Below are 24,167 nucleotides of genomic sequence, written 5' to 3'. Positions count from 1 at the left end.
CAGGGTGATAAACAGTTCCTGGCTGTCGAGGAGAACCATTTCTCCACTTGCCTGTTGTGCACTATCCTCCTCCTCCTCCTCCTCATCTTCCTCGTCCCCCAAATCCTCATTCCTGTTGCATGAGACTCTCCCCTTGCAGGTGTCCGCAGACAGGGGTGGGGTAGTGGTAGGGTCACCCCCTAGAATTGCATGCAGCTCATCATTTCGTCTTTTGGAATGGAGTTCTGATAGCACGGATTTCATCTCCCCATACAGCGATCAGATCCAGTACCTCCCCTTCGGTCCATGCTGGAGCTCTTTTGCGGTCTGGAACTGCATGGTTACCTGTGCTGATGAGCTCTGCATGGTCACCTCTGCTGATGAGCTCACCATGTTGGCCAGACCAGAAATGAAATTCAAAAGTTCCCAGTGCTTTTCCTGTGTACCTGGCTAGTGCATCTGAAAGTGCTGTCCAGAGTGGTCACAGTGAAGCACTGTGGGATAGCTCCCAGAGGCCAATACCGTCGAATTTTGTCCACACTACCCCAAATTCTACCCCAAATTCATACCCGGCCATGTTGATTTCAGCCCTAATCTCCTCGTCGGAGAGGAGTACATAAATAAATTTTAAGAGCCCTTTAGTTCGACAAAAATGGCTTTGTTGTGTAGACGGGTGCAGGGTTAAATTGATCTAATGCTGCGAAATTTGACCTAAACTCGTAGTGTAGACCTGGGCTAAGAGTATTGAAAATATAACCGTTTGATGGGTAATGTTTATAGAAACAGTACCTGTCTTTGCACAAATTAACTCTATCATTGATAGAAGTTGTCTTCCAGTATAATGTGACATCCCTTACCCACATTCCTGGTGAGGGCTAACCTCTTACCTTCTGCTTCTACCAGAACTTTTAGTACTCCATTTCTAAGTGTTAGTTTCTTTAATATCCGATTCAGAAATTGGATACTAAAGAACCAAATTAAAGGGGGTATTCTGTGAAGCTTCGGAGAGTTTTTACATTCCAAAAATTTTGATGAAAGGGAGCATTTAAAAGTAATCTCAGCTGTCGTTATTGTGACCTTCAAGATGTGTTAATTAGGTTCATTAGCCTTCCAAGTGATTGTAATGCTCTTTCTCTCTCAATTAGAATGTGCTAACTATAGATCCTGGATAATGAAACTTACTTTGGTACTAAAGTAAATGCTTGACATATTTGTTCTAATATAATGAATCCATATTATAACTATCCAAATTTTACACCAGATTGTGAGCATCTTATTTCCATTGGTGAGCAACCACTTGCATAAGTAGTCCCAGTGACTTCAGTGGGAATTTTCATGTGTATTAACAGTTTACAAAGGGGAGGCCTGGGTGGTTACAATCTGGGCCTTTTTTTTTTGCCATGACCTCAGTGTAGCGATTTATAAGCTAAATAAATCTTGTTTAATCAGTCCTGGTGTTAAAGCAGTTATTTTTTGCAATTTTTTTTAGTCAAAATTTAGTAACCTTTTCTTCACAGACTCCAATGAACCAAGCCTCAACTCGTTCCCACTGCATCTTCACCATTCACATCTCAAGCAAGGAACCAGGATCCGCAACCATCCGACGCTCCAAGCTACACTTAGTAGACCTGGCTGGTTCAGAGCGTGTTGCAAAGACTGGAGTTGGAGGCCAACTCCTGACAGAGGCCAAATATATCAATCTTTCATTACACTACTTGGAACAGGTAAAATTAGAAGAGTGTGAAACTCTGTCTTTTACTTGTTTATTTATTTTTAGCCATGTATGTTGCTTTTGAAATCTTGATCCCTATCTCATTTAGTTTCAGGACTATGTATTATTGCTGTGTTTCTCAACCTTTTCAAGTTGGTAACTTCTTATTCAAATTCAAAATTTTCAAATCCCCCCCCTTCATATTTACATTAAAAGTCAGACTACAAAATGTATCAGTGCTAACAGTGCTAGGCCATATATAATTTATTTGTATTTTCTTTTGCTATAGAGACTCTTTTAAGAGGATAATGCATTGCTTGGTACTTTTTCAGATGATATTGCAAACCTTTGTTGGGAAAAGTGGAAATCTTTCATAGGTGGTATTTCTTGAGTTGCTGAAGTTAGATTCATAGATTCATAGATACTAAGGTCAGAAGGGACCACTCTGATCATCTAGTCCGACCTCCTGCACAGCTCAGGCCACAGAATGTCACCCACCACTCCTATGAAAAACCTCACCCATGTCTGAGCTATTGAAAGTTCAAAACTGTTGTTTTGTCTTAAAAAAGACAGACTCACAGGGAGAATAGAATAGAAAAGAATAGCAAAGGTGAGAAGATGTAGATTCTGTATCTGTCTTTTTTTTTTTAACAAGAAACATAGTTGCTGGAAAATTACAGGCATGACATTTGGTTTTATTAGCCACTTTGAGTCCGGACAGACCTTTACCAGGTTACTCAGGCATTGTTTTTAGCATCCCTTGTTGGTTATAGCAAATGAGTGCAAAGGTAGTTTCATCCTAGCTGGCATGAGTTTTTATTAGATTGAAGATAAAAAAGAGAGACAGAAAGGAATTAGGTAGTGATGGAAACCTACAAATTAAGGAGAGGAGTAGTAATATGAACCTTTGGTTCACATCCTAGCTATTACCCATGATTCAGCGGATCCTGTTGAAATGGCGATGTCATTTGATTTCCTTTTCTCAGCTGATTTGGTCAGAATCTCTTTCAGGACCAGAAAAATGATGTGATGGTAAATGTCAGGGTCTCAACAGGCTGGGGGGAATGGGTGATGACATCCATTATGATGAAGCTTCTTGACATTCAGTGGTCCTATGACAGACCCCTGAGTTAAAACTTGGACTGTGGGTTCACTGTGTCCCCTTTTACTCTCTAGATCAGGGTACCTCTCACCCTGCTCTGCTAGTGACAAGCAGCCCCTTCAGGCTTTGCTCTAACAGATATTAGCATGTGAAGGCACGCTCAAAGTTGCATTCATGCTCTCTCAGCCTCCCATAAACTATGCACAGGGAGACACCAGCAAACTCCCTGCAGGCCCAGCCTTGCACCCCAGAAATGTACCATCTTGCACAGCTCAAGACCTCCTCTTGAACAATGTAAGCTCATTAATTGGTTTGCCGCTTGATCAAAGGATAGTGGACATGAACCAGCTTTAGTAATCTGAACAGATTCCCCAAGCACTCAGAACAAACTTACTGGTTAAGTTTAAACATTAAAATAAATTTATTAGCCACCGAAAAATAGATTTCAAGTAATTATAAGTGGTAAGCATAGAGGTCAGGAATAGTTACATAAGAAATAAAAAGAAAATATGTGTTCTAAATTCTAAACTTTATCAGACCAAGTAAAATTTGAATCAAACAGCTTTTCTCACAAGCTGACAATTCCTAGTACATAGGCTGAATTCCTTTCTCAATTTGGGACCAATCTCCCCGGTTCAAAGTCTTTTTCTTCCCAAACGTTCTTGTTGCCATCAGAATAAGTGGGAAAGGAGAGAGGCATCTCATGATGCCACTGTCCCTTATTTTATACCCTCAGCTCATGGGCTATAAATATACTGGCTTGAACATGAAGTCAAGTATCACATGTCCTGAGGCCTTGCTAAGTCATGGAGTTAAGCAGTCCCCATTGTGTGGAGCTCAAGCAACTGTCTCTTATTGAATTTTAAATCTCTTGTTTACAATTCCCCTGCTAGTTAATGGCTGGTGATGGTCTCTTGACACCCATCTGGGTGTGGGTCACTCCTTTGTTGCCACTGGAGAGCTAGTTGTGGGCATCTCCCAGACTCTCAAAATATTTCAATAACAACCACATAGTAAAATTTCATAATTCCATATACAATGATGATATACATATTTTGACAGAACAAAGAGTTTCAGCAAATCGTGACCTTTCATATGATACCTTACAAGGCATTCTTTGAACAAAATACCATAACCATATACAAGTGGTGAATATGGGGGTTACAAGATATTATTTTGAGGTACAGTATGTCACAGGTACCTTTCTTCTTCCTCCCCTTGTTCCCTCCTTCCATCAAGCTTACATAATTATCTGATGTTCCCCAGAACAACAGTGTTTTGAAAGAGACTCTCCTCTCACCAAAATAAAGATCTGGTGGTTCCATTTATAGATACTTCCTCTCATGTTGTGTTGCTATAACAATATTGTGACCCACCAGGAGCCTTTTCAACTTCAGTTTATGCTTCTTTGTAAACCATTGTTACATACTATTTCTACATGTCTCCCTGAGTTCTTACCTTGTATCCACTTTGGACAATCCAAAACTCCCACCAAGTGTAAAAGAATCAGCAAAATAACATACTGATCAATAAATTACTATTGCTGTATATATGTTTTGTTGTTGCTGTGTTAATAAGTTGGAATAATTATAGCTTGGATTTTTTTTCAAAGGCTCATTTTACTGTAGATGCAAGCCCTCATACCTGCTTGAGGACTGAAGTTCTATTTTAACATAGTATTTTTTCCATAATCCAGTAAACACTATGCCTGTTGCTAAACTTCAGTTGGTTTTGGATTTCTGGTAGTGAATACAGTACTTTTTTTGCAAAAGTTTCATTTAAAACATGTATATGCCACAATAACAGGGTACATCTTGGCCCATGAGGCTGACATTCTGTGAGACAAATGGTAAGAAGAATGAAGAAATGAGCAGAGCATACTGTACAACTTTGTACCTCATGAGATTCTTCTCTTTAATGCGTGGGGACTTATCCCACTGCATACAGCATTCAGCAAAACGGTCAAGTGAGAAACCTCTTGGAACAGGCTATTTTGTTTTTTCTGAAGCTGGGAAATATCAACTAGTTGTTCCACTAACCAGTGAAGAGACTGGGGGGATGGATTTTTTTAAACAAAGGTCTTAGACTCTGTTTAACTTGCAGTGAGAGGCACACATGAAGGCCATTAAAGTACTAGCTAGCTAGTAAAAATGATGTTATTGATACTACTGGCTCTTTTCCACCTTCCTGCATTCTGGCCTCCTTTGCTTGGAATTGTGATATTATAAAATACAGAACAGTCAAAATCCTTCCTCTAGATCCAATGGATTCTGTTTTATGATTTATTTTATTTAAAGACATTAGAAATAATTGCAGGAACAGAGGGAGAGACACATCCTTTCAAGATATCTTAATACTATACTCTAGGGTTTATCTATCTCTACTATTAAGGCACAAGGTGAAAATATACTGATTCTAACCAACCAAAGATTGCAGAAATCCCTTTAAAAGTGTATAGCCGTCAGACTTTTAGTGGTGGTATAAATTGAACTTGTATGTGATGTAAAAAGCCCAATCAGATATGTGTATTTACTGTACATTCTAAATATGGATTTAGTACCACAGGTAGCAAGTCAGAAAACACACAGTCTGTCCAGAATCTGAAAGCTTTTTCATAAGTAAGGAAATTCATGAGCTGGTATATATTCATCAGACAATATGTGGAAATCTAAGGCATCTTGAGAAAAAGTGCCTACTCTCAATTTATTCCATTCTCCTTTAATCTGTGCTGTTTAAGGTTCTTGCTCACTCTCCCAGATCCTTGGAAAGCTTGGGCTGGACTTTAAAGAGCTCTTAATATATTTTTCAGTCTGCTATTGTATAGGTGAGACACCTTTGAAATATACAAAGCTTGACAGCAGACAATACTAAAATTGAGAACAGATTTTTTTAAAAAAATCCATATCAGTTTAAATTTGATTTAAAGCAGAAAAACTACCTTTTACTTATAGTCACGATTAGATAAGTGACAATGCAAAAACAGGTTTCCTCTAGGGCAACTGAATTGTTCCATGTGTGTATTCAGAGTAATATCTGTTTATTTTTCTGACAAAAATAAGTTTTGCCTATTCATCATTCCTATCTCACATGAACTTTTGTGAGGCTAAATTTATTAATGTATAAAAGGCACTCTGAGATGTTCAGATTGAAGTTTCTATATAAGGACAAAATATGATTATCATTGTTATTATTTTATTACTTTTTTACTCCTGCTAGCACAGTTTTGGGTGGTCAAGCTGCATTCTGTTGTGGATCATACATCATTAATAGAAATGGTTATTAAGGGACTGATCTAAATCCCATTTAATGTTGTGCAAAGATTCGTATTAGGTTCAATGAGAATTGGGCCCTAGGGCCCTGATTTTGCAATGAGCTCTACATAAGTGCACATACAGATCTTATTGCAGGCTCAAATTCTGACTGAATTTTGACTACAAAAGCTTTTACTGATGGTTCTAATGCATGAGCCTGAAATAATTCAGCTTTATTCTCATACTCAAAATTAACTTTGCAGTCAAATCAATGTATGTCACATCCAAAGGTTTCATATAATAAAATAATGTAAAATTAATATATAATTTTTAAAATTATGCTTGTAAAGATAGGGTATTTTGGATGTGGCATGACATACTGAAGTGGTTGGTTACCATACTGTATAGTCTCAGAGTATGCAGTCATAAGGTAATAATTACATGGTATCGAAGATTATTCAGCCAAGCAGATAATATTTTTCAGAGAAACCATTTTTTAAAATCTGAATGATAAAAGAGTGTTCTTATGCTGATTGCATAATGAGGCTTATTAAAATAATTGGGAGAAGAGCTACTGTACAAGTATCTGGACAGAAGTACCTTGGAAAGTATTTTGGAGCGAAGTTTCCATTGAGACACTTCATAATGAAAGTGCAAGCCAGTACTTGCTAAGATGTTTAAAATAAGAATAAACTTTGTGTGGGAGGGAAGTGCCTTGATAGCATATTGCACAAATATTGTATATACATCATAATTCTTCTAAACTTAAATCTAAGCGATTTCATTCTGGCTGTTACAAAATAAAAAAGTAAAGTATTTGCATATACGATCGAGATACAAAAGGAGCACTTAAAGACGTAAAATCATTGCGGAGAAACTAAATGAATTCTTTGCTTCAGTCTTCATGGCTGAGGATGTTAGGGAGATTCCCAAACCTGAGCTGTCCTTTGTAGATGACAAATCTGAGGAATTGTCACAGATTGAAGTGTCATTAGAGGAGGTTTTGGAATTAATTGAGAAACTTGACAGTAACAAGTCATTGGGACCAGATGGCATTCACCCTAGAATTCTGAAAGAACTCAAATGTGAAATTGCAGAACTATTAACTATGGTTTGTAACCTGTCCTTTAAATCAGCTTCTGTACTCAATGACTGGAAGATAGCTAATGTAATGCCAATATTTAAAAAGGGCTCTAGAGGTGATCCCGGCAATTACAGACCGGTAAGTCTAACGTAAGTACTGGGCAAATTAGTTGAAACAATAGTAAAGAATAAAATTGTCAGACATATAGAAGAACATAAGTTTTTGGGCAAAAGTCAACATGGTTTCTGTAAAGAGAAATCATGTCTTACTAATCTATTAGAGTTCTTTGAAGGGGACAACAAACATGTGGACAAGGGGGATCCAGTGGACATAGTGTACTTAGATTTCCTGAAAGCCTTTGACAAGGTCCCTCACCAAAGGCTCTTATGCAAATTAAGTTGTCATGGGATAAGACAGAAGATCCTTTCATGGACTGAGAACTGGTTAAAAGACAGGGAACAAAGGGTAGGAATAAATGGTAAATTTTCAGAATGGGGAGGGGTAACTAGTGGTGTTCCCCAAGGGTCAGTTCTAGGAGCAATCCTATTCAACTTACTCATAAATGATCTGGAGAAAGGGGTAAGCAGGCAGGTGGCAAAGTTTGCAGACGATACTAAACTGCTCAAGATAGTTAAGACCAAAGCAGACTGTGAAGAACTTCAAAAAGATCTCACAAAACTAAGTGATTCGGCAACAAAATGGCAAATAAAATTTAATGTGGATAAATGTAAAGTTATGCACATTGGAAAAAATAGCCCCAACTATACATACAATATGATGGGGGCTAATTTAGCTACAGCTAATCAGGAAAGAGATCTTGGAGTCATCGTGGATAGTTCTCTGAAGACGTCCACACAGTGTGCAGCGGCAGTCAAAAAAACAAAGAGAATGTCAGGAATCATTAAAAAGGAGATAGAGCAGCATTTCCCAAACTTTTTTTGGCCACGGAACACTTTTTAGCCTATTATGGAACACTTTTATTATTATTTTGTAGTCATTTGGTTTTCAAATAAAAAATTGCGTTATTTATGCTCAAATATATTTTATTTTATAAAACAAAGCAAAAATACAAATTTAAAACAACTTGAACTAACAATTTCTAACTTGAAAGCGCGTATAAAGTAGTACAAAAATCAATGCCTTGCATAATGACAGGTTTCAGAGTAGCAGCCGTGTTAGTCTATATTCACAAAAAGAAAAGGAGTACTTGTGGCACCTTCGAGACTAACAAATTTATTTGAGCATCAGAAGTGCAAGAGTCAAAATTAAATTCTAGATTCTTTCACGGAACACCTATTCACATCGTGCGGAACACCAGTGTTTTGCGGAACACAGTTTGGGAAACTCTGGGATAGAAAATAAGACGGAGAATATCTTATTGCCCTTATATAAATCCATGGTATGCCCACATCTTGAATACTGCATACAGATGTGGTCTCCTCATCTCAAAAAAGATGTACTGGCATTAGAAAAGGTTCAGAGAAGGGCCACTAAAATGATTAGTGGTTTGGAACGGGTCTGTAGTGAGGCGGTGGGTTTCTCTGCCACCCTGGAGAGAGACGAGTCCCTCCAGACACCAGAATGGGCGGACCCAGGGAACTCTGAGACCGCCACCCCCAAAGGGTCAGGCACTGCCCTGGAAGTATAAAGGCCCAACCTCAGGGCTTACTGGGGAAGCAGCTGCCGGGGAGGCCAGATGCCTCCAGCCTAGCTCGTGAGTGGGAAAGCCCAGTGGCCTGCAGAAGACCTCAGAACTGGCCAGTCCTGCTCCGCGCCAGCTACCCAGAGGAGTTGCTGAGCCTGCCCCATGCCAGGTACCCAGAGGAGGTGCCGAGCCTACCCCATGCCAGCTACCCAGAGGAGGTGCTGAGCCGCCCTACGCCAGCTACCAGAAGAAGTTGCAGAGTCTACCCGGCCAGCTATCCCCAGGAACCCATGGTGCTGGACATCCCCGGAGGACACCACCCTGACCCAGATACCTCAAGGGGGGAGTCTAGAAGTAGCCAGGGGGCAGCCGACCCTAGTCTGGCTGCAGCACTGCCAGAACCCATGTCAGTGTGTTGCGGCCAGGATCCCCACTGACTCAGCAGCAGGTCTTCTGCCTCTGCTAGGGCCCTGGGCTAGGATGCAGTGGAGTGGGAGAGCCTGCGTCCCCCCTGCCACCCAACTCGTGGGTGGCAGTCTCTCCCTCTCCCAGGTCCTTTGGAACTTAGGGCCTGGGCTCACTGTTACTATACTCATAGAATCATAGAATATCAGAGTTGGAAGGGATCTCAGGAGGTCATCTAGTCCAACCCCCTGCTCAAAGCAGGACCAATCCCCAACTAAATCATCCCAGTCAGGGCTTTGTCAAGCCTGACCTTAAAAACTTCTAAGGAAGGAGATTCCACCACTTCCCTAGGTAACGCATTCCAGTGTTTCACCACCCTCCTATTGAAAAAGTTTTTCCTAATATCCATCCTAAACCTTCCCCACTGCAACTTGAGACCATTACTCCTTGTTCTGTCATCTGCTTCCACTGAGAACAGTCTAGATCCATCCTCTTTGGAACCCCCTTTCAGGTAGTTGAAAGCAGCTATCAAATCCCCCCTCATTCTTCTCTTCCGCAGACTAAAAAATCCCAGTTCCCTCAGCGTCTCCTCATAAGTCATGTGTTCTAGTCCCCTAATCATTTTTGTTGCCCTCCGCTGGACGTTTTCCAATTTTTCCACATCCTTCTTATACTGTTGTTGACTCACCAGCGCCGCACCCTGACCCAGGGCCTGGCTTACTGTGTTTATTTGTACCTGCACCAAGGCCATAGAGGAAGACTCCCACGGCTGGACTAATTCCCTGCAAGAGCTTTTCCCAAAGAGAGTGAGGAGGTGTGGTTCCCTGCCGCCCAAGAGAGAGCTGAGCCCCGGCTAGCCTTTGTAGGTGTTTGTCTCACCTACAAGATCTTTATCAAGCATTCTTACAACTACAGTATCCACCTGCTGAAGTGAAGAAACAGATTGACAGAGCCAGAAGAGTACCCCGAAGTTACCTACTACAGGACAGGCCCAACAAAGAAAATAACAGACCACCCTAGCCATCACCTTCAGCCCCCAACTAAAACCTCTCCAGGGCATCATCAAGGATCTACAACCTATCCTGAAGGATGATCCATCACTCTCACAGATCTTGGGAGACAGGCCAGTCCTTGCTTACAGACAGCCCCCCAACCTGAAGCAAATACTCACCAGCAACCACACAACAAAAACACTATCCTTGCAACAAAGCCCATTGCCAACTGTGTCCACATATCTATTCAGGGGACACCATCATAGGGCCTTGTCATAAAAATAAAGGGAAAGGTAAACACCTTTAAAAACCCTCCAGGTCAGAGGAAAAACCCTTTCACCTGTAAAGGGTTAAGAAGCTAGGATAACCTCACTGGCACCTGACCACAATGACCAAGGAGGAGACAAGAGACTTTCAAAGCTGGAGGGAGGGAGGGAGAAACAAAGGGTCTGTCTGTCTGTGTGATGCTTTTGCCGGGGACAGAACAGGAATGGAGTCTTAGAACTTAGTAAGTAATCTAGCTAGATATGCGTTAGATTATGATTTCTTTAAATGACTGAGAAAATTAAGCTTTGCTGAATAGAATGGATATTCCTGTCTTTGTGTCTTTTTGTAACTTAAGGTTTTGCCTAGAGGGATACTCTATGTTTTGAATCTAATTACCCTGTAAGGTATTTACCATCCTGATTTTACAGAGGTGATTCTTTTTACCTTTTCTTATATTAAAGTTCTTCTTGTAAGAAACTGAATGTTGTTTTCATTGTTCTTAAGATCCAAGGGTTTGGGTCAGTGGTCACCTATGCAAATTGGTGAGGATTTTTATCAAGCCTTCCCCAGGCAGGGGGGTTGCAAAGTTTTGGGGGGAAAGACGTTTTCAAACAACGCTTTCTCAAAAATAATCCCGGTGAGATGTTTGGTGGTGGCAGTGGAAGTCCAAGGGCAAAAGGTAAAATAGTTTGTATCTTGGGGAAGTTTTAACCTAAGCTGGTAAAAGTAAGCTTAGGAGGTTTTCATGCAGGTCCTCACATCTGTACCCTAGAGTTCAGAGTGGGGAAGGAACCTTGACAGGCCTAATCACATCAGCCACACGATCAGAGGCTCATTCACCTGCACATCTACCAATGTGATATATGCCATCTTGTGCCAGCAATGCCCCTCTGCCATGTACATTGGCCAAACCAGACAGTCTCTACGTAAAAGAATAAATGGACACAAATCAGACGTCAAGAATTATAACATTCAAAAACCAGTCGAGAACACTTCAGTCTCTCTGGTCACTTGATCACAGACCTAAAAGTCGCAATTCTTCAAAAAAAAAAACTTCAAAAACAGACTCCAATGAGAGACTGCTCAATTGGAATTAATTTGCAAACTGGATACAATTAATTTAGGCTTGAATAAAGACTGGGAGTGGATGTGTCATTACACAAAGTAAAACTATTTCCCCATGTTTATTTTCCCGCCCTACTGTTCCTCATACGTTCTTGTCAACTGCTGGAAATGGCCCACCTTGATTATCACTACAAAAGGTTTTTTTTCTCTCCTGCTGGTAATAGCTCACCTTACCTGATCACTCTTGTTACAGTGTGTATGGTAACAACCATTGTTTCATGTTCTCTATGTATATAAAGCTCCCCACTGTATTTTCCACTGCATGCATCCGATGAATTGAACTGTAGCTCACGAAAGCTTATGCTCAAATAAATTTGTTAGTCTGTAAGGTGCCACAAATCGTCCTTTTCTTTTTGCGGATACAGACTAACACGGCTGCTACTCTGAAACCTATTCCACCGGTACTCTTCCTTGTAATCCATCACTACCAAGATTACTAACATTCCAGACTGATAAACAGCTTTCAAACAGCCGCCATTTAAAGAAAAAACAAGTCAAAAATGTCTCCTCCTTTTACCCCAAATGTGAAATTCTCTCCCATCTCCATATTACTTTGACCCAAGATCCAGGATGGATATTCATTAATATATGGTTCTATAATTTATCACATGCTGCAGAAAAGAAGAAGTTTAATATATGGGATATTATTACATGATCAATAGCATATAATTTCTATAAACCAATATAGTGCGAATATCCATATGATGAACTCTGTATTTAGTTCCTTATCCTGGTCCCCTTCAAGTTCATGATTTAATTTACATTGACTTAATTGTTGCCCTTGGGTCCTGATTCTGCACGCATACTTACACATGTGAGCAACTTTATGTATATAAGTACTCCCATTGGCTTTAATAAAGCTGCTCATGTGAATAAAGTTATGTTTTTGCAGGTTCAGGGGCTTGTTTTGAACCTGTATTAATCCTCACCTGCTCTTTGCTCATTGGTTTATATCAAACAGGCCTATATTTTATATTCCATACTTTAGAATATATTTTAGACAGCTGCCATGTTAAAAAAATAGACATATATATTTTAAAAAGTGTCAAATGTTTCTTTCTCCTCAAATATGCAAGCTTTCTCCCTTAAATTACAGTGATCCAAGATGAGAAATTGCAATCCTGGATTAGTGGCATTTGCATTATTACTGAAGAGATGGAAATGTCCTCTTTGTAATGGTGTAAAGGCAAGGATGATTTTGTGGTTAAGGCATTAGACTGCACCTTAGAAGACCTGGGTTCAGTTCCTGGCTTTTCCAAAAACATCTTGTGTGACCTTCTAAAAGTCACTTGTGCTTGTCTACTTGAACATTTAGTTTGTGACAAGATGCAACGTGAATCTCCCCCCGCACCACCCTGCCATGCACTAACTGTCCATATGAACCTTGCTGTCATGTATTAATGGATCATTAGTTCATTTTGGTCTAGTCCTATGTCAAAGAGGACTAGATCAAAGCAAACTAACAAACTGTTAATGTGCATCAGCAGGGTCCACACAGACAGTTTAATTGGCAAACTAGTGCAGAATAAATTTACACCTCAGCTTGCTGCAAACTAATTGTTTGTGTAGACAAGCCCTTAATTTCTCTGCCCTCCAGATTGTTCTATTTATACTCAAAAGTCTCTTACAACTCGCTGAAGAAGGATGATCTTGTGGTTAAAGTACTACAGTGGGAGTTGAGAGAATTGGGTTCAGTTATCAGCTCTGCCACAGACTTCCTCTGTGAGCTTCAGCAAGCTACTGAATTTCTCCTTGGTTCCCCATCTATAAAATGGGGATAATACTTCCTTCCTCTTACCCTTTGCCTGTCTTGCCTGTTTAGAGCATAAGCTGTTTGCAGGGACTGTTTGTTATTATGTGTATATGCGCAGCCACTTCTCAACAAAATGGGGGTTCTAGGAACTTCTGTCATATTAATAATAAAATTAGTTGCTTCTATTAGATTGCAAGATACTTAATCTTAAAATCTAGAAAAGCTATTTAAGATAGTTTTTAAAAATTTAAAATGAATACTATTTGCCTATCTAAGTCTGCTACGATAAAACTAATGGTAATAAGGAACTTGGGCTTCTTGAGGAGAGGTAATAGAGAATATAGTGACAATATTAATAATAATAATTAATAAAAAATCAACACTCCAACATTTTAAAATTACTTTTTCATATAAACAAAATATGTGATGGTGTGTGGTTTTATATTTTGTGTTGTCATCTGCATAATTGACTCCTGGCTTCACTATTTGTGGGGATAGAACTATGCCAAAAAATTTTACCAATAAAAACTTTATACCACCACACACCATCATGGAATCTTTGCTACTTTGTAATAATTAAATCTTTTAATGTAAATGTCTGACAAGAGAATCAAGAATGGTAGGTGTATCATTTCTTTTTTGACTATATATCTCGTATTTAAACTGAACTATGTCTTATTTTATATCTTTCCAGCAGTACATTACATAGTATCTAGCCTTGGAGGATTTTTTTTTTCACATACACAAGTTTCAAGAGAGGTTACAAAAATACATGAACAAGCCCCATGAAGAGAACAATGGGATTTTGAAAATATCTGATTTTTTTTTTATGTAAAGGAAGCCTTTACTTTGGGAATGTCTACATTTCAACTTAGTAGTAGGCTAGAGGAAAATACCTTCTATTAATTTAATTTAGTTCTTCATGAAAGTTGCTGTTATATTAGTGAATCCTAAGATTATACATTTATCATGTGTCCCAGTTTCCTTTTTGCTGAGAAATTGCAAAGCAAAGCTAAAACACAATGAAATCCACTTTTGTTTCTCCTGTTAAGACATACATGTGTATATGAGTAGTAGATACTTGTGCTTAAAGTTAAACATACTCATAAGTCTTTGCAACATCAGGGCCTCAGTTTGCAAGATAGATGTTTCCTCCTCTTGTGCATATGGTACATACATGTGCAGATTTAAAAGTCTCATGTATTGCTGCTCTTATTTCAGGTAATAATTGCCCTAGCAGAGAAACATCGATCTCACATTCCCTACAGGAACTCAATGATGACTTCGGTGCTCAGAGACAGCCTGGGAGGAAACTGCATGACCACCATGATTGCAACACTCTCTTTAGACAAAAGAAACATAGATGTATGTCATCCCTTTCTGAATTTGTTAATGTTTTCTTTTCATGTGTGTATGCTTAAATTTCTGATACACTAAAGTTTTGAAAATCTTTCTTGCCAATGCCTCCAAGGTGCAATCCTGTCAATGGAAATTGCAGTATGATAGACTAAAATCATCACTTATGGCCACTACATAAGTGATCTATGTGTAACTGACTTCACATTTCAAAGCCAAATTCTGATCAATTATGTGGGTGAATATAATCAGTCTATAATATTATAGTACCCTTGACAGATCTTACAAGATATGCAACAGTATTAAACATTAGCTGGGTTCAGAATCAGGCTCTAATGTATCCTTTATTAATTGTGTTATTCTTTAAGTAATCTCAGATGAGGGGGAAAAGTGATAGAGCAGATATGCCTAGTGATGAATAGGTGAATACTTAAAACCAACTTCCTGATGATGAAGAAATGTGTGAATTGTGAGTAAGATTTGGCAAGGAATTTTCCTAAGGGCATGTTGATAAGGACTGCTGGTGCAGTCCTGCCCCCATAAAGTCCATATCAGCACTCCCGTAGACTTCAGTGAGGCTAGGATTTCACTCTTTGGATATTGGAGGAGGGTTGTAGGTGGGGTTTGATTGGGGTGCTGGCAGGAATGTATGCACATGTTTTGGTTTGTTGGCCTTTCTGTGGATCAAGTTGGTTTATCTATCTGTCTTTCCTCTCTGTTTTTTTTTTTAAATTTAGACATGTTCTAGGTCAGTGGTTCTCAACCTATTTATCATTGTGGGCTGCATGTGCGACCAACAGTATGTTACTTGGGCTGCAGGTTGAGAACCACAGCGCTCCCCCAACCCTTCCACAGACCCCTATGCCCAGCGCCCCTCTCTTCCCCCATCCAGAGACCCCCCCTCTACAGAGTGAGGGCCAGAAGTGGAGGTGTAGGGCAGGCGGCAGGTACCCCAGACCCCACACCCTGCCATACAAGGCCAGGTGGCAGCCCCAGACCCCGTCATGTGGCAGCCCCAGCCCCAGGCCCCCCCGTGCAGCAGCCCCAAGACCCTGCCGTGTAGGGCCGGGCAGCAGCCCTGATCCCGGTGCATGGGGCCTGACCAGGTGGCCAGGACCCCTGGACCCCATTGTGCAGATCAGGCAGTCTTTAGCACACAGCTGGGCGGCAGCTGGAAAATTTGGGGTTTTTTTTCCACCAAAATGCATCCGATGAAGTGAACTGTAGCTCACGAAAGCTTATGCTCTAATAAATTTGTTAGTCTCTAAGGTGCCACAAGTACTCCTTTTCTTTTTGCGAATACAGACTAACACAGCTGCTACTCTGAAATCTGTCTTGAAAGGAAATGCTTTGGCTTTGCCTCAACATTTATTTTTGAAAAATGCCACAGCATGTATTAGAAGTTGTTTATCCTGGAACTGTTTTTTGTTCTACTGATGTTCCCTTTTATTTAGAGGGCTAGATTCTTAGCTCTTGCTATTGAAGTTAGTTGTGAATTTGGCCCATAAATGTTAAGTTTTCTAGTGAGGAGTGTGGAGGTAGGGGGTACTGATTTGGTGTTCTCTTTGAAGGTACTTTGACTTTGCAACTTGCTTTTCCCTTAGCTCACCAAAGTCTGGATTTGTTAACTTTTTGCTGCAAATCCTACCTCTTTTTTGTGAGTATTGGTGATAGAATGGGTTGATGAGTTGGATATGGGTGTCTTTATTTGAGAGTTTTATCTGGCAGGTTAATAAGTTAATAGTTAGAATAATTGCACTGAATTTTGTTTGTTTTTTTTAGAGATTTGAAGTGCCAGGAGTGTAAGATTGGTACTGTAAAATGTAAAATTAAAAAAAAAATTCCTCCTTAAAATAGCACTCAGCATTGAATTTAGCAAAGCCATTTATATCAGTGCATGCTAAAGGAGTTATTTTTTTCTTTCCAGGAATCTATATCAACCTGCAGATTTGCACAGCGAGTTGCACTTATTAAGAATGAGGCAGTTCTTAATGAAGAAATTGACCCTAGACTGGTAAGAGGGTTTTTGGGTGGTGGCATTGTTTTTTTTGTTTTTTTTAGTTCTAGTAAAAAGGTACAGCCATATGTATTTGAAGATTTCATGATCCCATTAAGTCATGTTTAGATACAAGTCCCAGCTTTTGCTGTAAAATTGCTGCTGTAGTTTTTATTTGTCCATCTGAGGATAATTACAATTAACCTGACCTTTTTAAAAGTTCATAATGGCATGGGGAAACTCCTACAGTCATTTAAAAGGAACCGTACTTTTCATAACAATCCTTGTGCATCCTCCAGGGCAGTTTTCCCCAAAGTGTGGTCCACAGACCACCAATAGCCTACAGGGCTCTTGTTAGTGATTTATAGAGCGCTGGCCGGTCACTTGATGGTGGCCTTTTCCTATTCTTCCACCTGCTGTATTTCATGAAAGACAGTAAAGCATACATTAACCATTTTCCTAATATTACCTTTTCATGTAAGCAATTGCTTACAGTTGCCACAAGAGATAGTAGATGATGGGAACTTAGGTTTTCATCCTGCTCCATTGAAGTTGATAGGAATTTCCCCATTGACTTCAATGGGAGCAAGATGAAGCCCTGGATTGGGAAATGGACCATGCAATAGCAAATGAGAGGGCAGATGGTCCAGCAGAGGTTTATGTTAAGATGTGGCCTATATTATGAAAAAGTTTGCTATCATCATATTCTAAGGATTTCATTATAGGGATTTCTTATCTTATGAAGAAGTGACTGACTACCAGCTATGAAGGGGCATCCTGTTTTATATACCATATAGGTCAGTAATACTCAGTAGAGGCTAATAGAGCTCCCATGGAATCAATGGACGTTTTACCATTGACTTCAATAGGAATAGATAGGCCAGTGCTGAGCACTTTGAATAATCCTACCTAATATTAAAAAAATAGATATTATGAGTAACATGAGCTCACTATTGAAATTTATGAATTCACAAGGATTGTGAATGGTGACTTTGAGATTAATTATTATTAATGATGATTAAATAATGTTGATAGGGACTGATTCTGATCTCAAATCCCCTTATTTGTTATTTCCAAAGAGTTGACTGTTGACTTAAAATGTCTATTTTATGTCACTGTAAATTATCTCACAGTGAAGTCCACAGCAGCAGTGACTAGTGTTCCGTACATTATTTCCAGGGAAGGCTCATTACCATGCCATATGAGCCAGATCACTGATAAATATGCAGTGTAAGGGTTGGTAAAACTAAGGAATATCCACTTTATGCTTGAGCTAAGAGCATTAAGATCAAGCAAGTTTGAAACTGTTATTCCAGAGTGGGGCCACTTCTCTGTTAGTGGAGAATGAAGACTGGTTAATTCTCAAAAGGAGGACCATATATATGAATATCTCTTGGTTTTAACTATTTGCTTTTGAAATTAAAACCTCTGAGAACTGTTCACTGTGTAAACTTATCATTAATAATCCTACTGTACAATAGAGAATTCACTCCTGAAGATGACTTAGCTTGACCCTGACACTTTTTTATACATAGACCATAAATATATTAGAAATCAAACTAAACTTTCAGCATAGATCAAATATAGTAAGTACACAATGAAATATTTCATTCAGTAAGATTTAGACTTAGTAATATCAGCCAGTGACAAATCTGTTAATGAATTATATTTTTGAATCTACTATTTGCCCTATAAGGTATTCTCCTCTTTTCTGCTAATAATATTTTTGCTTCTCAGTTACAGTAAAGAATAAATCTACATTCCAGGGAGTCTCTTTATAATGTGACATTTATATGAGGAAGGCAAACTCATTTGGTTGTTTGAATCTTTTCAAGGATTTGAGTAGGGGCTGTTGTCACTGCCTATTATGAAGATTGCCTGACACTTCCGATTATAAGACCCTGCGTTCAGTTGCTTATAACTTTGCCAAATCTTAGCACTGAAATTTTCCATGCAGGATATCTGCCATAAGCTGAATTATTTATTTATTTATGTATCTGAAAATTTCTGCCAAAATTGTGTAACTGATTCTGAGAAGACCAAGGCTATGGAAAAATGTTGTTTTGTTTTGTGACCTTTTATTTGTACACCTCTAGTGCATCCATGCTTTGGGGCCAGGGACTTGAAATTTGGCAGAGTGGCAGACTGTGTCAGGGATATCTCATCTCTGTGAAAATACACCGACATGGGCCAAGTTGTAAGCCTTTGAAAAAATCAGTTTCCATATGCTCAGTAGAGACCACTTAGATTTTAGCAGCTAAATGCCCTGAAGATTTCACTCACATTAAGCATACTCCAACTCAGGGCTCAGCAGGACTTTTTCTTCAATTGCAGCTCTGGGATGCTGTGGTGCCCTGCTAGATCTGGAAACCTGAACTAGGAAGGAAGGAGCCTGTTTTTCCTCTGTCCTCAGTGACCCTCTACTGGGCCCGGGCAGTGTGAAGGAAGTAGCTGCCTGATTTGAATGTAGAGGGGACAAGAGCTGGAAGTGCAGGGTGAGGGTAATAGAGGGAGTAGATTGGGACAAGGAGCCTTAGGGGGAAGGGGAGTCAAAAATAGGATAGGAGGTTGTTGGATGTGGGAAGAGGAAAATTGGGACTGGGAGTTCAGATACTATAATTAGCACAAAAGAAAATCTGATTAAAAAATTAATAATTCTGTCTTCAGAGGAGGGTTTGAATAGCGTGCAGTAAGTAAGGCACAGGCCACACATTGAACAGTTAGTAGAAAATAAAATATTGAATAGCTGCTCATCAAGTGAGCATTGCCCATCCCGTGCCCTGAATGCAACAGGGCTCTCGTGGAAAAAAAAACAGTATGGGATCAAGTAATTCAAGAGTGTATCACAGTTCATACACACATAGGGCTGGATTAAGTTTGCACTGGTGACTTTACTTCTGACATTTACTAACTTTTGAGTCTTTGACTTTGTAAACTTAATGTTTTTTAACAGAGTAGTCTTGTGTATGTAATATAGACAGTAGCAGGTTCCTGACTGCATAAGATTTCATTTAAAAAAAACTGAGACAAAAGTTAAATGCAAAGGGAGTCCAGCTGCCAGAACAATAATGTTTAGAATTAATATGAAATGGCTTTACAGGTGTTACTTCTACTGGAGTTTTGCAAATGGCTGCCATTGATGTAATAGCCAAGTCTATGATGTCCAGTAAATACTCCAGCCTGATTGGTTTACTTTCCATATTTAATTGCCAAAATTCCTTTTCACAATAGCACATAGTACTTCTTGTGACGTGTTTCAGTGTGCTTATTGCACTTCCTGTGTAATGGCCAGAAGGCAGCAGGAAAGTGATATAGTAGAGATATGTAAGTTCCAGGATGAGGAGAAGCCTTATTCCCCATAGAGGGAAGAAAGGTTTCTATAGATTAATTAAAAGCACATGAAGCCAATTAGAGCACCTGAAGCTAGTCACCTGATAAAACCCCCCTGCTTCAATCAGCCAGGGGAAGGAGTTGGAGCAGAGAGCAGTTTGAAGGGGTTGAAGTAGAGGAGAGTTTGGAGAAGTGCCATGGCTGGCTAGAAGACCAAGACCCTAGGTAAAGAGACACCCGGCTTGTGCAGAGAGAGAGAAGGCAGGAAGCCCCACAAGCTGAAGAGCAGGAGAGGGAAGTAGCCCAGGGGAAGGAGCACTAGTTCAAATGGCTTGCCACTATCCCTAGGGCCCCTGGGGTGGGACCCAGAGTAGAGGGCCGGCTCAAGTCCCTTCCCTCTCCACTATCCTTCTCTGGGTTACTACTGGGACAGTAGATACTCTAGTTCAGAGGCAGGAAACTGTGCCCTGAACCCCTCCCCCCCGCCCACAAGAAGAGGAAGCACAGGACCCATCATAATCGTGCCGGCAATTTGCCACAGTAGCTAAAGTAATTTAACTTTCAGTCCCATGCTTTTCTCTACCTTACCTTTCCCAAGTGCGCTGCAGTTGCCTATGTACTGCTTGCCATGTACTATTGCTTCTTTACTGTTCACAAAGTCAGTATGTGAGAATGCTTGTCTATTTTATATTTCTTTTTATTCTAATTTTGTTTTCATCCATAAGTAATAATTTTCTTATTAAAGATGGTTAGGAAGAAGAAAAAAGGGAAGAAAAAATAACATCTGTTAAACACAAGAACATTGATAGGATTTGTGTCAGTGGATACTTTATTGTTTCATATTGATGGCTTGAGATCAGAGAATTCTAAATGTAATCCTCATGTATATATCATTATCTGTCTGCCCTGATTAATAATGGCATAATCTAGTAGGAAGATGGTACACCACATTTAGTACCACAAGCATCCTGACATTTTAGCTGAGAAGAACATCTTAATGCAGACATATTTTCCCGTGGCATTAACATTACCATCTTATAATTTTGATTTAATTTTTTTAGACACAACGTGTCTCTTTATGGTATCTGTTAATGCTGAAACTTTGCATTTAAGCCATGTATACAGTTTTGATCCTTTAGAAATTCAGTTACATAAATACTACAAGAACAGAATTTACTTTTTCTATGCTACAGTTAGTGCTATATAAAACTCCTAGCACAGAGAAGTGAAGGTTCTTATAGCCCCTTGCACAGTGTAATAATCTGAAAAATCAGAAGTCCTGAGCATCCAGCACCTTCAGTGAGCTCTGCTAGGTGCTCAGCGCTTTTGAAAATTAGGGCACTTGGACATCTAAGAAAGGATTTAGGAATCTAACTTTCACCATACATTTTTAAATCTTGGCTGTAAGCTTTAATTATTTTTTTATAATCCATTATTGGATTTTTTTACTAGCATATTAGAAGTTTAAATATAAGTAAAGTTTTTCCAGCTATCTGAAATAAGAATTTCAGAGTTAGTTCTCCACTTTTCTGTTATAGAAGCAATTCACTGGGTCTCAGGAAAAAGAACAATGGGCATGCCATCTACATTTGTCTTGTTTCTTTCAAACACTTGGTCCTTGCACTGGCAGAGATAGCAATGCAAGGTAGAACTCACTATACTTAAGGTGGGCAGAGATGAGAACTTTGACTGAGTTTTAGAAATTAACTATCGTTTCTAAACTTAAATTTGGCTTCTTTTAATCTCGTGTTTTCTGTAACAATAATTATTGATCCATGTTTATTTAGATGGGCTATTTAAAACTTAGAAGCATTCAGCAGAAATGGAAGGGAAAAAGGGTGGCAATAGCCATCTTAGTGATAAAATAGTTACGGCTTCATAGCTCTGTAGAATAAGGTACGCTACTGAGGTGGAATGCTTAATCCAGCACTTAGTATGATTTAAGGCTTGGAACTGTTCCTTGGAGCAATCTTCACGCAGGTCTGCTGTACTTCACTCTATCCAGGAAAAGAGGTTCCGTTGCTCCAGTCGCCATTAAGGAAGGAGGAGGAAGAATAAATCGGGAATAGAAATGGGATTTCTATGATAAAATGTTAGGCAGTAGTCCTTGTTCAGCTCCTGAGGGAAGCAGGGAGGATTGAGGAAGAGAGCAGGGGGCTGAGAAGGAAGTTCCAGAAGAGGAGATGGGTAATAATCCACAGTCATAAAGGGAAAGTTTGCCACAAAAAAACTGCTTCCTTTGATGTATGTAACAGAATTAGAATATACACATTTGTCTATTTGACTTGTGGCTACTATTTCCATTAAAAGATGCTATATGCAACACCCAGATTCACTGCTTATTAACTTCATTTGATGAGAAAGTCTGTACACCTGAAACTTGGTATATTAGGAAGTAAAATAAAAAGTAATTTTCTGCACGGGTTACATAACCAATAACTTGTTTCCTTTGAAAACTCAGAGAGCATCATTTTAAGGAATGATCAGTTCAATACACTACAGCACATAATGATAGCTGTCTCAGCAAGTGGGCTGCATATTGAACATCAAACAATATTCTCTTCTGACACAGTGCAACATTTGGGTAATGTTACATAAATTTCTCCAGAGGGAGAAAGCTTGGATGCAGTGAAGAAAGAGTGATAGATGAGTTGCAGTATATAGAGAACAACAAAGATCTCAGAAGGAATATAAATTCAAGATAAAATCTCATTATATTATTTTGTTGATATCCAACTACTAGTATTGGAACCCATAATTCTTAGTAGACATAAAACTGCAGAAATGGAGGCTATCTTTGAAAACTGGACCATTGCTTTTCATCTTTGAAGAACACAAAATTTGAATGATTCTAGTTGAAACTATTTTGGGTCCCTTTTTTGTTCAGCATAACTTCCATAATCAATTCTTTTTAATACTCTAAAATAATCATTATAATTTCTGAAGTTTGACACAGTGAATTTTTAATTGTATATTTTGTATTTCTGTGGACCCATAATTGGCTAATTTTAAAAAAATGAAGAAAGGGTTTTATATGACATAGGAGGCAGTTGATTTCTCAGGCATGTTTTTTTTTCTTTTGATTAATGAGTATCCTAACTGTGACTGACATTTACTGTTATCTAACACATTTCAGCCACCACTGTTAATGGGTCTGTGTTTATTTTAACTTGTTCTGAAAGTTCAGAGGGGATAGGAGTGATCCTTGCTGGGTCTTCTCACATTTTGCTATAAATTCTTTCTCCCACAACTCTAGCTATTAAAAAAAACTTAAAATGAGAGACAAGTTGAAGGATAATAGAAGAAGTTTAATATTGCATGAGACGTTTTTTAGCATATAGGGTTAAATCCTGCCACACCCTTTTCATGGCCCCAGTAGTCTTAATTGCAGTGAAACACATGCAGGGCCTCCAACATTTACTACATACTGCAGAGCTTTCCTTCACATGTTCAGTGTGCTGCCGTCTGCAAGATGGTGTTTGGGGAGCAAAGCATAGTTGGACTAGGGAGAGTTAGAAATGGAGTTAGTGGATCTGTGATTTTATGAATTGATTGGCCATTCCCTCCAATGGAGTAAGGGGATAAAGCACAGAAACCACAGAGGCTACATGGTTCCATGTCCACACTGTGGCCTAAGGGGATTCCTTGTCCTTCATAACTACCACAATTATCTTCCCAGTGCACAGCTGTGTGTGCTGGGCTTATGATTTGGCACATAAAATTGAACACCATACTAGTTTCATGATTCATCATCTTTACTATAAGTGCAGGTCATACAAAGGGTGTGCATAACACCTTAGTGCTACTAAGGTAAGTTTGACCCTGATATATATTTTATCCCTCACTATGGAGAGTTACTGTATGTTTTTCACTGTTTATCTCAGCTAAATTGACCAACAGATGTGGAATCTTTTGATGCCCATTTTCTTCTCTTCTTCTTTAAAGCAGTTTAGCTTTGACTACCTCTGTTTCCAGACAAAAGTAGGATTTAGTTCAAACTAAAAACCAAACGCTGAGCTTCAATTGAATCTAGTATACTGTTGGCACTAATCAAAAAGTAGAATAATAGTGAGTTGTAGCTCACGAAAGCTTATGCTCAAATAAATTTGTTAGTCTCTAAGGTGCCTCAAATACTCCTTTTCTTTTTTTAGAATAATAGTGTGACGTTCCC

At 39.2% G+C, this 24,167-nt stretch overlaps 1 protein-coding gene across 2 annotated transcripts in view; it reads left to right on the top strand.

Annotated features, from left to right (window-relative positions):
• The window catches only part of KIF6 (kinesin family member 6), a 282,709-nt gene that overhangs the window by 81,330 nt on the left and 177,212 nt on the right, over positions 1 to 24,167 (top strand). For both annotated transcript variants that reach the window (XM_043511614.1, XM_038397613.2), the window contains 3 exons: positions 1,497 to 1,703; positions 14,536 to 14,679; positions 16,598 to 16,684. In XM_043511614.1, coding sequence (XP_043367549.1) covers positions 1,497 to 1,703; positions 14,536 to 14,679; positions 16,598 to 16,684 — 438 coding nt within the window. The remainder of the gene's footprint in view (positions 1 to 1,496; positions 1,704 to 14,535; positions 14,680 to 16,597; positions 16,685 to 24,167) is intronic.

The sequence above is a fragment of the Dermochelys coriacea genome, chromosome 3 (genome assembly GCF_009764565.3).
Source record: "Dermochelys coriacea isolate rDerCor1 chromosome 3, rDerCor1.pri.v4, whole genome shotgun sequence".
Lineage (NCBI taxonomy): Eukaryota > Metazoa > Chordata > Testudines > Dermochelyidae > Dermochelys > Dermochelys coriacea.
The sequence above is the reverse complement of the archived record's forward strand: the minus strand, read 5'-3'. Positions and strand labels throughout refer to the sequence as shown.